At 50.4% G+C, this 16,192-nt stretch overlaps 7 protein-coding genes across 7 annotated transcripts; 2 read left to right on the forward strand and 5 right to left on the reverse strand.

Moving 5' to 3' along the window:
• Positions 1–916: 916 nt before the first annotated feature.
• Positions 917–2,393, forward strand: PGRI_049270 (phosphoserine phosphatase SerB; the record flags this gene model as incomplete). The annotated part of the gene is made up of 3 exons (XM_040792640.1): positions 917–1,696; positions 1,754–2,011; positions 2,070–2,393. The coding sequence occupies 3 exons, from the start codon at positions 917–919 to the stop codon at positions 2,391–2,393; spliced, it is 1,362 nt and encodes a 453-aa protein (XP_040644607.1).
• A 677-nt stretch (positions 2,394–3,070) lies between these two features.
• On the reverse strand, positions 3,071–4,318 carry PGRI_049280 (lipoate synthase; the record flags this gene model as incomplete). The annotated part of the gene is made up of 1 exon (XM_040792641.1): positions 3,071–4,318. The coding sequence occupies one exon, from the start codon at positions 4,316–4,318 to the stop codon at positions 3,071–3,073; it is 1,248 nt and encodes a 415-aa protein (XP_040644608.1).
• Positions 4,319–5,091: 773 nt separating this feature from the next.
• Positions 5,092–7,202, reverse strand: PGRI_049290 (uncharacterized protein; the record flags this gene model as incomplete). The annotated part of the gene is made up of 4 exons (XM_040792642.1): positions 5,092–6,078; positions 6,134–6,882; positions 6,932–6,984; positions 7,063–7,202. 4 exons carry the CDS (start codon positions 7,200–7,202, stop codon positions 5,092–5,094), a joined length of 1,929 nt encoding a protein of 642 aa, XP_040644609.1.
• Positions 7,203–8,481: 1,279 nt separating this feature from the next.
• Positions 8,482–10,249, forward strand: PGRI_049300 (putative ribosomal assembly complex component Ipi3; the record flags this gene model as incomplete). Its single annotated transcript, XM_040792643.1, has 2 exons — positions 8,482–8,826; positions 8,885–10,249. 2 exons carry the CDS (start codon positions 8,482–8,484, stop codon positions 10,247–10,249), a joined length of 1,710 nt encoding a protein of 569 aa, XP_040644610.1.
• Positions 10,250–11,023: 774 nt separating this feature from the next.
• Positions 11,024–11,821, reverse strand: PGRI_049310 (2-deoxyribose-5-phosphate aldolase; the record flags this gene model as incomplete). The annotated part of the gene is made up of 1 exon (XM_040792644.1): positions 11,024–11,821. One exon carries the CDS (start codon positions 11,819–11,821, stop codon positions 11,024–11,026), a length of 798 nt encoding a protein of 265 aa, XP_040644611.1.
• A 496-nt stretch (positions 11,822–12,317) lies between these two features.
• Positions 12,318–12,806, reverse strand: PGRI_049320 (uncharacterized protein; the record flags this gene model as incomplete). The annotated part of the gene is made up of 2 exons (XM_040792645.1): positions 12,318–12,533; positions 12,645–12,806. 2 exons carry the CDS (start codon positions 12,804–12,806, stop codon positions 12,318–12,320), a joined length of 378 nt encoding a protein of 125 aa, XP_040644612.1.
• Positions 12,807–13,147: 341 nt separating this feature from the next.
• On the reverse strand, positions 13,148–14,886 carry PGRI_049330 (putative siroheme synthase; the record flags this gene model as incomplete). Its single annotated transcript, XM_040792646.1, has 2 exons — positions 13,148–14,511; positions 14,565–14,886. 2 exons carry the CDS (start codon positions 14,884–14,886, stop codon positions 13,148–13,150), a joined length of 1,686 nt encoding a protein of 561 aa, XP_040644613.1.
• Positions 14,887–16,192: the final 1,306 nt, after the last annotated feature.

Here is a 16,192-nt window from a genome sequence, read left to right on the forward strand (position 1 = left end):
CAGAGGAGTATGAAGAACAAAGTCACAGATAATGGGGACAAGAATATAAGAACACCAGAGGCAATCACATCATCCGGAGGTCCGTCCCTGACATCCTCTTGATCCGATATTCTTCATTTCAAAGACTCAACGATACAATTGGCCAGTGGCCAGGGTGGGGACTGAAAACCACCCAAGCACGCCATCGACCTGCGATTGCGTGCTCGAATCCTCGCATCTCACCGCCTTCCCAAAGAGGAAACGGGAGTCATCTCAATAAGGCGGTGAGACTTCGGAGGCGCAGGAATGTCAGACTGGCAGAATATCGAAGTGGATTCTGCCCAAGTTCTGGGAGAGAATGGCGTAGAATGCCATTTAGGTTGTAGCTTATTGATTCCAACCCTGGAATCTTACCCCCAGATATTGATAATCGGCGCTGACAAACCCAGTCAATGATAAATAACTCCGATCATTGGCCCTGGGATCTTCCTGAATGATATAATGTTAGCAGGTTTTCTTGATCATGACCTAGACATATCCTATAGGGGGATCACGATCATCTTACTATGTGTAACATACAACATATCGTACAATATGTTATGTCCATGAATATAAAGATCCGACTCTGAAGTCATGGTGGATCTGCATGGGGTGCCTATCCCAAAACTGAGCTCATCTTATTCGAGGACCCATCTCTATGTTGTAGAACCTCATTGTCAATTCTGCCGGGCGGTATCGCACGTGAAATGGGGGGTCATCACGTGCATCTTTGGTGGGACCGAACCCACGTGCCGATCGGCGCGAGTCAGTTTTGATCTTCGGAAGTGTGGGATCTCTCAAGATAGCCTCAACCCACAAATTACTCTTTACTAGATTCCTTCACTAGTAGTGCATTATGGCAGATTCCACCCGCCCCACGAGGCCATCCCTCGGCCAAATGCGCAGCAGTTCATTCCTGCAGGACCACCAGCAGTACAAGCCGATGGCTCCAATCAATCCAATCACTCAGACCATCGGCGAGGTTCTGGCGAACCAGGTGGATGATCACCTGGTACTTAGCTCAAATCCAATCAAGCCAGACCCGGAGAGAGTCACAGACAGCGGCATCATTCACAGCATCTTCAACCACCACGCGAATCCTCTTCCAACCGGCACATCGCAAATCGTCGCGACTATCTACTACAAATCGAACAACCCCGTCCACCCCCACTACCACCCCGACTCAGGACCCCAGAATACTCCAGACGACAAGCTGCCAACTCCCAAGGTGCCCGAAGGCTCTGCCCCAACAGAGGATATGGATAAGTTCCCGCGCGAGCCGCCTGCCCCGGAGCCGGAGCCACTGGATCACCTGTACGGGCCATATGTTTCTCAGCTGTGCTTGACCAACTTCCTCCAGATCTTAGAAACTCTCCCCACCCCTTACCAGCGCATGAACACTTCGCACCGCTGTCTTGACCGTGACGAACACCCCCGCGTAGTGGAGGTCACATTCTCTCCCCCACCGAACCCGGACTATCTCTCATTCCCAGATCTGCGCAAGCATGAGAGTATCTGGCGCTTTGAGCGCGAGTGGAATGTTGAGGTCGTCCTACAGAAGGAGAGCGTCTTCCGTCGGCACAAGCGCCTTGCTGTGTTTGACATGGATAGCACCTTGATTGACAATGAGTGCATTGACGAAATCGCCAAGTTCATTGGTGTTGAGAAGGAGGTTTCCGTAAGTTCTTCTTGTCATGGACTCAAGTCTCCATACTAGTGGCTAACATTGACGTAGGCTATCACTGAGCGTGCCATGAACGGTGAACTGGACTTTGCCGCGTCACTAAAGGAGCGTGTCGGCCTTCTCAACGGCGTTACCGCAGACGTCTTCGAGAAACTCAAGTCTGTCCTCAAAATCGCCAAGGGCGCCCGTGAGCTCTGTCGCGCATTGAAAACCCTGGGCTACAAGCTCGCAGTGGTGAGCGGTGGGTTCCAGCCCCTCGCTGAGTGGCTCGCCGAACAGCTCGGTATCGACATTGCCATTGCCAACCACGTAAGCCTTCCCTGTTTGCTCTTAATATCTTCATTTTATCCAATCTAACCTTATCCAGCTCGAAATCGATGAGGCTACCCAGACTCTGACCGGAAAACTGGTGCCATCCTACCCCATCGTTGACGCCGCGCACAAGCGCACTCTACTCAAGTCCATCGCCGCTGAGCACGGTATCCCCATCTCGCAAACCATGGCTGTCGGCGATGGCGCTAACGATCTACTCATGCTGCACGCTGCAGGCCTTGGCGTGGCCTGGCGCGCTAAGTCCAAGGTCCAGTTGGAAGCCCCCGTCCGCATCAACGGCGAGAGCCTTGTCGATATCCTCTACCTGCTTGGCATGGATAACGAGGACATCGCGGAGCTGACCACCGACGCACAATAAGTCCTTGAGTAGCTAAACGGGCGACGCGCTACTTTCAGTAGAGTACACACTTGTGTACTATGCGATACATGCCCTCTGATCTAATTTTTTGGATTAATTATACCCCTCGAGAAGTCTAACCGGAAACGGTGCCCACAGCTGGTTGCAGGGCTTGACTTGGAGATTTCCTTGTGTTGGAGAGTTGTGGAGTTTATGTCGGTCCTTACCTTTAGGAGAGTCCGGTGTGGTGGGATAGGAGTTGCACAATACGTAGTACGGAGCATAGAATTCTTGTATAGCGTGTGGAGTTTGTGGGTTCCTGTTGTCTTGAAGGTGGGATGTAGTGGATTGGGGAACGGAGCAGGCTCAGACCATGATCTATGACATTTTGAGAATTGATATAAGAGAGCACTGAGTTGATTTCTAGTGCTTGAGATTAGGAACAGAAATATGCCATGAATGACTTCTCTAATGGTGATACAAAGTACAATTCGTGTTGAAATGTTGACTGTGAAATGACAGAACCAGCGAAAATCCCTTATATGAAAAGCCCCAAAACCGACAACCCAGAAAGATGCAAGAAAGATAGCGCCAGGAGGTTAAACGACATGTGCATGGAGTCAGAAGGCAAGACACCGGTGAGATGAGCAGGTTTATTTAGGTAGTTGAATCGGATTTTTGTTCAAATGCAAGACACCTCACCGGGGAGCCTCATCAATTGTAGCAGCGATCTGAGCGACAGTGCGCTCAGCGGTTCCAGAGCCAGCACGACGCTTCTTGAGAACGTTCTCGATGAACGCCTCGCCAGCCTTGTAACTGCTTCGCACCAAGGGGCCAGAGGCACAGTACAAGAAGCCCATATCAAGGGCACGCTGGCGCCACAGCTCGAAGCGATCAGGCGTGACGTATTCATGAACAGCCATGTGACGCTTCGTAGGGCGCATGTATTGACCGAAGGTCACGACATCGACGTTGACAGCGCGAAGCTGGCGCAGGGCATCCCAGAGCTGCTCATCCGTCTCACCAAGACCGAGCATGAGCGAAGTCTTCGTGACAAGTTCCGGAACAGCCTTCTTCGCGGCATCAAGCACACGAATAGACTGCTGGAAGGTGGCGCGGCGGTCACGGACGAATGGTGTAAGCTCTTCGACAGTCTCAACGTTGTGCGCATAGACATCCAGCCCAGACCGGGCAACCAATGCCGCCATTTCTGTATCACCGCGGAAGTCGCCCGTCAAACACTCGACAAGCATACTCGGCTTCTTCTGCTTGATTTTGATAACCGTCTCGGCGAAGTGGCGCGCGCCGCCGTCCACCAAATCGTCACGGTCCACGCTCGTCAGCACAACGTAACCCAAGCTCCAGCGAGAGATGGCCTCGGCGGTGTTCTCGGGTTCGTGTGGGTCGAGTGGGGGAGGAGTACGGGATGTCTTGACACTGCAGAAGCGGCATCCGCGCGTGCAGGTATCGCCCATCAACATGATTGTCGCTGTGGCGGAGGATTTGTCGCTGCCGCCCCAGCAGTCGGAGATGTTGGGGCACCGGGCTTCCTCGCAGACGGTGTGCAGGTTCAATCCTCTCAGATCCTTCTTTAGGCGCTGGAAGTTCTTTGAGTCTGGGATGGGAGTCTTCAGCCATTCGGGCAAACGAGTCATTTCCTTCTTGCGGCCGGCGGGGCCGACAAGCGCGGTCTTAAGGGCATAGGCTTCTGATGGATCGAGAGGTCCGTCTTGACCTCCTGAAACGAAGTCTGAGAAGGAGGGTCCTGCATTCAGCTTATCCTGGAACTTCGTTGGTTTCCGCCGTGTGGTTCCTGGTGTGTTCGTCGCGGATGAGGAATCCGTCGTCGCATAGCTTCGGCGGCCGAGGGGAGCAATTACTGTCAATGTTGGGGATATGGTTCTGAAAGACGACAGGCGTCGTAGACTTCTTGATGGAGCTGCCATGATTTGTGAGTGTATGTGGAATTGGAGAAAGCTGAACTGGACTTTGTCCGCTTGGTCAATCCTCAATCCCGCGGAAAAGTATGACTAAGCATTTCGCCATCCACCGGGGCATCAGATCGGGCGGGAAAGTCCAATTGCACGTCCATACGTAATAAGGCAAGAATATGAAGTTCAGAATTAAAAATGATGCTTGTAGCACTATTAGAAAAGACGGACATCTGTGCAGCCTCCATTCGTGACTGTTATATCGAAGATTCCGTTTGTCCTTTCCTTTCTCGGTTTTATAGTTAGAAAAATGAAAAGCCATTAAAAACTGCTTTCTCTATTATATGAATGGGGACTTGGAATACTGGTTGATTATGGCATTATATTTTAGTTACTATGCTATATAAAACTACCTACGTGTGTAGTTCGACCCCCAACGCACAAATATACCGACCGATGTTCCAAGGACCGCGCGATGCAAGGGTATGAGAAGAAATCAAGAGAAACAAAAAGGGAGTCAAAGGGAGTAGAAGTAGAAAGAGGGCAGAAAATGCAGACAGACAATAGGAGAAGGAGGACTCAATGATTAGAGCAAGTAATGATAGAGAGCACAAATATGAAAGGTGATAACAAGGACAGTCAGTAGGAAAGGTTCTTGAGGAAGAGAGTGCAGGAAATCATTTCAAGGACAAGGAGAGGGTAAAACGAAAGATACACTTCAGTCAGATATAGGGAGAGAACAATATTAATAGCGGCAAGGAAATGTTGGATGCAACGAGTGACCAATGCTAAGCCTTGGTTTCAAGCACTTGGGCGAGGACTTCAACGGCTGATTTCAGAGTAGGATCTGATCGGCCACAGATGGCGAATAACAGATTGTCCACGGTTCGATCAAGGTGTGCCTGGAGGTCTTTGCTTCGAGAGTTGAAAAGGTGATCCTTGGGCTTGCTAGTAGACCCAGATGGAAGCTGGATGCCTAAGGTGGTGTATGCTTTTTTCGGGACGCCGTCCACTGTGTATGCTTCCTTGTGCAAAGGGACAGGCGGCTTGGCTCGGTGAAGGTTTGGTAGAGAAAGGAGGTAGTTTCGAGCGAGGAGGGCAGCACAGAGACAGTCGAGTAGGTTTTCTGTGACACCGGGGAATATAGTGCGGAAGGGCTTAATAAGGGCCTTTTCGTCATTTTTGCGAAGGAATACAATAACAGGGGATGCGAGCCGGAGCATATGGCGGGGAAAATCCTTAACTGAGTGGTCCAGCTCATCTAGGGTCCATTCATGATCGTCCAGCGTCCAGTCATGGTGCCATAGCCGTGGTTTTTCATTCTCCTTTTCGGATATGATAGAAGTCTGTCCTGGTGAATGAACTGTTGGTGGTGATGATGCCTTTGGGCTCACGCTGCCCGATCTGATTTCAGGTTGTGGGCTTGTCTCGCGCTCTCCCTGCGCGGTGTCAGGCCGTTCACCGATCACTGTTGAACCGACGCTATCCGAAGAGGTCAATGACCCTGGGTCGGTATATGCATCGTCGTCGTCATCACCTTTCCTATCATCATAGCTATCGAAGGAATAACTGGAGTCACGAGTTCCGTAGCCACTATCTGATAGATTAAGCGGAGTGTCCGGGCTAAATGCGGATACTTCTTCTTGGCGCTGATCTGGGGTTGTCGGTACAACCTGTGGCAGCAATGATAGAGGTGGGAGCAGGGGAAGTGATGGTGATGATTGTCGAGCGATGTCGACAAGCTTTGGCTTTGTCTTGCTAGCAACAACAAATCTCTAGATGGGGGTCAGCATTCAATGGTATGCCATAGTGATAGGTTGTCGAACTTACTACAGGTTCTTCAAGGGCTTTTGCTCCTGGGATTATGTCCAGTTTTGGCATTGGAGGATCATTCTCGACAATTTGAAACTTGCGCCGATTGTTGAACTCCTTTGTAGAAGAATTTTGGTCATTCATTTTGTCAACTGGCACACCTTGCAACCATCTTTCACAGTATGAGAAATTGGTCGGTACCCAGCTAGCTTCACTCGAGGCTGTCCCAGTCCGAGGGCGTTGAGGTCTCGGTGAACTCCCAGGAACAAGGACTCTCTCGCTGTGGACCAGCGTTGGGGTTGCAGGCTTCTCGGGAGATTCGGCTCTTGACTCCTGTGCATTGCTCGACTCGCACTGGCGTACGAACTCTGAGTGGGCTTCATGAACATTCATGACATCTGTTCGCGGTTTATTTTTCCAATCTGGGGGACGGTACGCTGTGTACTGTATTCTTTCTCCGATTTCGAGCGTTGCAGGCGTTGTGGAACGATCCGGTCGAGGGGTATCAGACTCGTCCTTCTCTGCTTTTCCGACACTTGGCGGGCTTGATTCATCCGAGGACTGAGAATCAAAGTAAGATAGCTCTGGACCAACACTTGCGGGGCGCGATTCTGTTATAGGCGGACTAGGTAGAAGACCGAATGTCTCCAGGCTACCGCAAGTAAGATTCTGGTCTGAGCGCCATGTTCGTAATTTGTGATCGGCCGGTGCTTTTGACGGCCTTCTGGGCTTTTCAGGAAAGTTAGGAGCAGGGCCTTCAAGCGAAACTGGGGATGTCGGAAGCATTAATTGAAATGGCTCTTTCATTCTCCGAACCGAGCGGAAGGGCGACACGCAAACTGGGCCGCGATCTATGGGGCGCCGTGGTGCTGAAATCGTAAAGTCATGCGATTCTATGCGCGGCATCACTGGCGATGGTACAAATGATAGCGAGGGCATTTGCCTACTGCGCCTTCGGGGTATATAGGTGGGAGACCACCGGCGTGGTGATGGGATGGGCTCCCCCATTGCCATCGTATCGTGGCTCCTCGAGGACGAGTTTGAGCCCTGGTTTTTTATATGAGTTTGGATCCGGGCCGGAAAGCATGCATGGCTAGGCAGCTCTGTCGCACCAGAGGCCATATTGGACAATGCCATACGCGGCTGAGAGTAGTAATCCTGGTCTGAAAGGTCGAAGCAAAAAAGCAAAATGTGTTGCACAAGAGTAACCCAGATGAGATTGGAATCCAGATTGATTGTTTATTGTTGAAGACAAAACAAATAGATCTCAGACCCTGCAGGGGCTCGATATGTCCTTATACAGCGACTGTGGCGCTAGTAAGGTAATTTAAGGTGGGTATGGTGATCGGACTGAAGTACACATCCCTTGACAGGACCACAACCCTGCTATGTATGCCGGAAAATGTTCAACGGGAAGATCCCCCCTTAGAGCGTAAAAATAGGGTCCGTCGTCTGGCACGAACACTTGGAGTCGGGTTGTCTAGGCACGGGCCAAGGTAATAATAGTGGGAATGAGGTCGCGTCGTCCTTGCATTCCAAAGAAGATGAGAAACCAGGACAACGATGGGCAACAATTGGCTCCAGATCTCAATCTGTTGTCCTGCAGGAGCCCGTCAACGTGGAGAGCCCCCATCCGTTGCCTCATCTCGTCATAGCTAAGTTCCGACTGGGCACTTGGAATGAGACATTTGGGATGCAAGAGGGGGGAGAAGGGAAGCCATGGCGAATCAGATCTAGCGAAGGGCAACAGGATCAGCCAGAGGGTGTATTAAAGCGGGCCTTCATTGGATATTCTGTCTCGTCGCAACAGCAATCCACCCCTTCTGGTGTATCCCTTGCATGGATCTGGTTCATACCGATGTTATTGTACATATCGGCCTAATATTTGGAGGTTTGGATATAAATGCCTGATGATGGCTTGGATTGATCATCCTGGGCACTCAATTTGATTCGGGCTAAATAGAGAAAACAAAAATCATTTCGATTTATAGACAGGCGCGAAATGATCCCTCATACTTGCCGAGCTCGGTTGACCCAGATGGGGGTGACTAAGAATGATAGATCGAAATGCTGGCGGGTCTAATATAAAACACGGGACAATTAGTTGATAGATGCACTTAGAACAATTGCTCTGTCTATTCAAAGATCGGGGATATCCTTAGAAGGTTGCATTAGTTAGAAAGCCAATTGTTAAGATAGATCACATATAGCCCGTGGAGGAGCCCTGAAGTGTCGACGATTATAATCCAGCCAAACAGTGCAAACATCGTTATCAATCGATTAAGAAAAAAAAACCTCGGAAGGAATGGGCAACTTGAAAACCAACCTCCCATACTTCGTATGACAACCTTATTCTTCCATTCCTGATGCTTTCCGAATCATTTGTGGCGTCGACGCTGTCATCCGCCAAATCTCCGACAGCCTCACTCAGAGATGTAGGGGTCTGTGTCCACGAACTGCAGCCCTCGTCGATACTGCGATCGACTTTCAAGAAGAGCTCAACTTTGACCAATTGTCTAGCTGTCAGCCCCTCGCATATTTTCACAGCCCAAGCAGACAAGGCTGTTATTCACGTGTACAGCCGGGAGAAGGGTAACCAAGAGGGCATTGTTCCATTTCCCGAGCGGATACGCAGCATTGCTGTCGCGGGGGGCAAGTATGGTGATGTCTTGGTTTTGGGCACCGAGGGTGGTCGATTAATTGTTTGGGAGGTATGTTGGATCAATAATTAGCATTTCCCCAAGCCATGCGTCTGACAGCTTTTTCAAGACATGCACAGGACGCCAAGTAGCCACAACGGCCTCTCATCTTCAACCAGTAACCTCGCTCGTCGTCGACCCCACGTCCAACTTTATTCTGTCCGGCTCTGCTGATGCCAGTGTACATGTCTGGTCCTTGCCTGGCATTCTCTCGTTCTCGAAACCCGCTCTTAGCGCAACTCGCCAACCCACGAACTCGCCTATCCGAACTTTCTCCAACCACCGCGCCGCCATCACCTCTCTTGCTGTTGGACATAGCAATGGCCGCCATAACATTGTGGTATCGACCGCAAAGGACAACACTGCTATCGCATGGGACTATCATACTGGGCGAGCCCTGAGAACCTTCCTCCTTCCGTTATCCGCAACGTGTGTGGCTCTGGACCCTGTTGACCGGGCTTTCTACGTGGGATATGAAGATGGCAGCGTGCAGTCCGTAGATTTCTACCGGAGCCAATCTGCGCAGCATCCTCTTCATGATCCATCAGTACAATCAACACCCGCGCAAGTGTCCATGGAGGACCGGTGGCTCCCTCCCTCGACTGAAACAGGCTCAGTGAAGACAATCTCCCTTACATACGATGGTACCACGTTACTCTCCGGCCATACTAATGGAAAGGTGCTGTCTTGGAATGTCGCGCGACGGAAGTATACATCATCAGTTGCTGACTACACGCACCCGATCACCAATCTGGTCATGCTCCCTCCGGGTGGCATCCCTCACCCTTCCTCTGATTTGGAGAGAAAGGCCCACACCATTGTCAAGCCGCGCCACGATAGTGGCCATTCGGCCCCAAACCATGCCCCTGGCGCCGTTCCTGCAGAATATATGTTCCACACGCACATCATCGCACCATCCGACTCCCGCAAACCGACCCAATTCTCTCAGGCACTTACTCACTCCTCTTTCCCCACTTCGATGATTGAAGATGGTCTTGCAGAGCTCGCAGCATTCCGCCAACCTAGTAATGCGGAAGTTACTCGCATTACCTCAAGCACCGCCCCCGCCAAGGAAACACTTGAAGACGCAGCTGCCCGCGATTCGCAGGTCGCCGAGTTAGAAAACGAGGTGTCTGTGCTCAAGAAGAAGGTTGCGGTTAATGAGACTGCTCGCCATAATGCAGATGATGAGGTTGTACAGCTACGCTCGGACCTTGCCAATCTGCAGGATTACATCAACGAGTTGCACGAGAAACAGGAGGCCGCACAGCAGGAGAAGGTCCTGCGGCAAGCAAGGAAACAGGAGCACGAAACGAAGAAGCGGGAAGCTTGGCTTGCTGCGGAGAAGAAGGGTCGCAATGGTGATGCAGTCATTCAAAAGATGGACATTGATGGTGCTGTGACCAGTGACTCGGATGATCAGAGCGATGAATAAATAAAAGCTTTGGATTTTTGGTTCGCATGTCAATGGATCGGCGCAGGGGTTTGGATTAGTATATACTATATCATTTTGGAGCTTTCAGGTCAATAATAAAAAAATATCCGCCACGTTCATGACTATGCATATGAGTGCAACTAAATTTCCCAAAAGTTCGTCTCATATTTCCTTGAGACGGTTCTCATCTATGTCTCTGAATGGACAAGTGATCAACCCTAAACAACAGCTCAGGCCTCCAACTCCTTCTACTAGCTTGAAACTGTTCATCCAAACTACACTGTTTCAATAATCATCTGATTCTATAAGCAGGGGTCTCCTATTTACCAAATCGAATAAGGTATACTCCGTACCTTGGAGAGGAGTATTACATTTGTTGTTGGGCCAGGGTGTTCGCGAGGCAACCCCGAAGGGGTCATGCAGGGCTCTCATGGCAAGATACGCAAGGATGAGTACAATTGTCTCACAAAAGTCCCGCAAGCTTCTCTTCTCTCATTCACCAGTACATCTCTATGGCAATTGGGGTTTAGCAAGGTCGCAATCCTTGTATACATATCATCCAGGCTTTTATCCCGCTGTTCCCGCCGTTCCCGTTGGGTCTATGCGCAGGGGGTCGATCGCTATACAACTATTACATACAGAGACATCGGGTCTCAAGCAAAATGGTAATAAATCGATACTCATTGTATTCATAAATTTCCACTATGAGAACCCCTCTCGAACATCCAACGACACCCTCCTCACAAGACATATCCCAGGGAATCTCACAAAAGCTCAAGCCACCGCATGACCACATCCCTGTTCCAGAATCTCTCCCTCATCAATCTCTTTCATAATACTAGTCCCAGCACTAGTTCCAATGCGGAACGCTCCAGCCTTAAGCATGCGCAACAGAGCCTCAGCATTGCGTATACCGCCACTAGCCTTGATCAAGCAAGAGCACCCACACATATCCGCCGCCAAGCGCATAGACCTAACCTGGTCAACAGTGGCACCGCCATTCCAGCCCGTGCTAGTCTTGACATAGTCCGCACCAGCCAAGCACGACACGATCGTCGCAGCGAGGATCTGTGCGTCATCAAGCAGAGACGCCTCTATAATCGCCTTGAGGGTAACCGGCGCCGGCGCGGCTTTGCGCACCGCAAGAACATCCTCGTACACTTCCGTGTACCGACCCTCCTTCAGCAGAGGGTACCTGATCACCATGTCAAGTTCTGTGGCGCCCTGCGCAACGGCCTCTTTCGCTTCGCGAACTTTCTCGGCTGTTGGGTGCGTGCCCTCGGGGAAGCCGACCACGCATGCGAGCGCTGTATTGGTGCCCTTGACGTGACTTGCGGCGCGGGCAACGTGCTCCAATCGCACGCATACGGCAGCGAAGTCGTATTCAAGAGCTTCTTTGCACAGGGTGTCGATCTGTGAAGGATCGATTGGAGTCGCTAGGAGGGTGTGGTCTATTGTGCGGTGGATTTGTGTTGGAATTGGCGCCTGGGACAGTGAACGTCTGGGCAGCTGCTGCTTCATGTTGGCTATCTTCTCCGCCCATTCGGCGTCTGTTGAGGGGATGGCGCTCATGCTGGGCGGTTTGTGTAGTGTGCCTTGGGTTGGAGAGCACGCCGCCGTAGTATTAGGGATTACTCCCGGAAATTTGTTCAAGTGTCTACACTTGGCATCGAGGGGAAGAGGGGTTGTCACGTGGCGCTTCTAGAATCATCATGACGACCCGTCCACGGGTGATTCATATTGACACGATGTGACCTTGAAGAGGCGGTGTTGTGGCGCTAAGAGACTAGTGTCTGCATCTCGGGCCAGCACTTTCGGTAAGTTCTAGCGGTATATCAAGTTCAGTGAGCAGGTATAATCTGTAGTATGTGTGTAATTCGAAGGTTGTAGAAAAATACAAGGTTCCGTTGAATATCATAGGTGCATTGCAGGATGCATATGACAAGCTTCCCAGCCAAACTGATAAGTTGGAAGGTTCCTAAACCCCGACATCTCGGTCCATGCCCTAGCCTATTTCCTCTCCTTGGCACTACATTTTAGGAGCGATTCCATCGCTTTGCCTGTTCGCTTATTTACAGCTCCCACACTCCGGCGCGCGAACATCATCCACACGTCCCACGCGCCGCGGACCAAATCCCGGACCACCGCCGCCACCTCCTCCTCCACCACCACCACCTCCACGGGGTGAGGATGTACTGCCTCCCCAACGAGGGCGAGTAGTATACTTGTTTCTCTGGTTGTTGATGTTGAAAGAGGAGCTCTCGGCGGCGGCGTATGAGTCGAGCTATGATATGTCAGATTGATCCAGTTGCGGAATATGAAAGTGCGGAAGAGTGGGATGGGAAGGAAACAAAGATAAGACGTCGCATATAGTAAGCCTATGAGATGTACATACCGATAAGAGGGTAGTGAAGTACAGCCCCAAGAAGAAGTAAACGCTCTCGACAAAGCGGGTAAGCCGCACGGTGAAGGGGGGGCTGTTGGTAGGCTGGTCAGCGCCTTGGGTCTCTAAATGTTGCGGGGAAAGGAGAAAGTCACCTCTGGAGAGCCTCCCCATTAGAGAAATAGACTGGCTTTGGGGGTCTGGCAGACATGATTGTTGTGGAGGATGGTTGTTAGAATTGAAGATGGGAATGAGGTGGAGTGATCAACATGGCCGGGCCGGGGTCCACTAATTATAGCCGCACCCTGTTCTGTTCCGTCTACAAAGTACTAGTAGTACTACAACATAAACGTCAATCTACTCTATACATATGCTCGAAATACTAATTTTAGTAGGGATGTTCTTTAACGATCATGCATATCTCATTTCTAGGGGTATCTGAATGCTGTCTATGTACATTGTCCACCAAATTTACAACCATCGCTCGAAAATATATATATATAAAAAAAGTTGAATCACTGCTTCTCATCCACTTGCACAGCGATCGCATCCACTTCGCTGCGGAGCTCGTCCAGTCCATGGAAACCCTCCTCAATCGCCCATCGTTGGCCTTGTGGATCGTGCAGCACGTGGCAACTGGCACCAACGACCAGCAACCCCGGTGGTCGCGAGCCTGCCTCTTCAAAGGCCAAGCAGACGTGCTCTAAGGTCGAGCGAATGACACGCTGATCTGGACACGACGCTCGCTCAACAATCGCACACGGCGTCTCCTTAGGCCAGAGTGTGCGCGATTGTGAACCATTGTCTTCAGTAGGGAAGGTAGTGAGAGACTCCACAAGAGCAGAAAGTCGGTGAAGAGCCATGAGGAAGACCACAGTTTGTGTAGGTACATATGTGGGAGGGTTTGGAGCAGCCCCCTTTCTGCCGGTTCCTGTGCACACGAGGACCTGGTCGGAGACGCCGCGGTGGGTTGCTGGGATATCGGCGAAGAGGGCCGCGCTCATAGCGCTAGTGATACCTGGCAACACGACCGGAGTGTAGCCCTCGTTCCTGAAAAACTCGAACTCTTCCGCTCCGCGTCCATATAGATATGGATCTCCTTGTTTCAAGCGAAGGACCTGCCGTCCTTGCTTCAAAGCTGCCAGACCCATTAGGAGGAATTCTTCCTGGGCTTGGTCTGCGTTGCCAGGGAACTTGCGTGCGATGTGGACTTCGGTTCGGCGAGGGATCAAATCCAGGACTGGAGCGGGGACAAGTTTGTCTGCGAGGATGAGGTCGGCATTGTGGATTGCGTGGTAGGTGGCACGGGTGAGTAGGTCTGGGTGACCTGGGCCAGAGCCTGCGAGGACGATCTTCCCCTTCTTTGAGAGGGTATCGAGGCCATTTATACCAGTTGTGGTGGCATTTCCAGATGTATAGGCCTTTAGTATGGCATCCATATCGGCATCGGTGATAGACACGAGCTTTCGGAGAGGCCAGTATTCACAGATTTGAGATAGCCAACGCACCCTTCTTGTCTTCGCGGCGGCAACATCACCTTCTGTGACCAAGTTGTTGAAAGTGTGCTTTTGACCTATACTATCGTCGTCTTCTCTGTCAAATATGCCTTCTGCTAGTCCAGCAGCATTGTCCTCTTCCCACAGCCGCCTTCGCACAGCACCGAGTCTGTCGATGGCCGTTCCAAGGTTTTGGGGTAGGAAAGCAGCAATCTCCCTTCGCAACCGGGATGCAAGCTTGCAACCGCGGCCAGAAGTAGTGATTCCAATGTGTAGGGGGCCGTCTGAGTAGGTGGAAAGTAGGGTGAAGGAACATAGTTCGGGGGAGTCTGAGACGTTCACTGGAATTCTAAGGCGCCGGCAGAGCTTCGATATGTGTGGACCTAGCAGAGAATGTAAGTAAAAATTGTTTGAGAATTATACTGGTAGGTCTTACTTAATGAGTTGTTGTTACCCAAAGTAACAAAGACCAGGTCCACAATGTGATCAACTTCTTCTCTACCCAGGGTTGTCAAGTCCTTGTCTTGGAACTCATGACGAATCCATTGAGCAGAGCCATTGGCAATGTACTCAGATAGGGTAAAATGCATGTCGTCGGTCTCCGGCGCAATGATAATAGGCTTTGCGCCGACCTCGAGGCTCCGCGCACATCGAGCGGCGGCAAGAGGATTGGAACCGATAATCAAGTGGACTTGTGACTCTGTATTCCACGCAGCCATCAATGGCGCGGGTGAACTGGGACATGAGCCGTCCTTCATGGTGAAATATAGTGGAACAAAGTGTCGAGCCCCGCCAATGCCTCTTATCAGTATGAAATATGCTGTTGTCGAAGAGGTAAAGGAGACAAAATTGAAGAAGGCTCTGTAGTTCCCAGGGTTCAAGAGAATGTGAGGTTGTATTTAACAAACAGAGCACCCAATGAACGTAGTTTCTAGACTTCCGCGGAGAAAGCAGCGAATATCAAGAGTGAGTAAAAGGCCTGTCACGATTGGTGATAACGGGCGATAAGGATATCGAAGTGGGGGATGATCCTGGCACGATTGACAGGAAGCCCTGAGGTTTGATTTAAGGAGTGATTAAAGGTCGGAAAAGAGGCCGTTGAGGTCGATCTTATACCATTGACTCATATATAGCGAATATAGCAGACACACCACTCTTTCCAAAATTTTCTATACATCTTTATCGCCCAAAACGGTTAAAGGCAATTGCGTGCTTGGTAAAAGCACGTGATCTTAAATACTGGGGAAGTGGCCATAGACCTTACCTAAAGTAGCTTAGCGGGGATGTACAAGTAAAAGATGTGCGTGGTCTTTAAAGGCGCTATACTATTTTGGGCAGACAAGAATACTATGTAGTTCTGTCTTCGATATAGGACTTGGAAATCTGATCTATTTGGCTCAAAATAATATTAAGCACAATAGATCCAAAGATAACAGAGTGTACAAAAGAGTTTTTCCATGTATGAAACTTTGGAGCCTGTAATATCCTCACTCTTCTCTACCGATGTTCCTTCTACCACTCTTCAACTTTCCTTGAAAGCTTCAACTGGATGACAACCACGACAGTTGAGTCCACTCCTACCATCTTTATGTCTAATTTCTTTACCTCGTCAGACAGGTTCCCTCGCGGCTTCTGCCACTGAAGTTCACCGCGATGAAATGAACAGAGAAATGCTCCCATCCAAATTTCTACAACCTGTACTTCGGCTTTTGTGTGCATCCATTCCACCATTAACAACGTGTCCAAGCCAGTTATTCTGACCTTGTCTTCATTACAGACCTAAGCCCACAAATTCCTATTCAACTATCACAGAAATTTGACCAAATTAAGCCTGGAGATGTCCCGAAAGAAGCTTCTTCATCTTCTCTAAAAAAATCCACCACGTCAATCACTTCCCCGTCACAAGTTACCTGGACCACTTGGTCCCTAGCCCTGTATTGAGTCAACGGTGTACGTCATATTCGAACTAACGGTGGAACGACACGGTCCTCTCAGATGTCCACGAAAACATGGAATGACCAACTTGAGAGTGTCTATGTTGGATGTAAGCGTGAACTCCAGGGC

The sequence above is a fragment of the Penicillium griseofulvum genome (assembly GCF_001561935.1).
Source record: "Penicillium griseofulvum strain PG3 chromosome Unknown contig_84, whole genome shotgun sequence".
NCBI lineage: Eukaryota > Fungi > Ascomycota > Eurotiomycetes > Eurotiales > Aspergillaceae > Penicillium > Penicillium griseofulvum.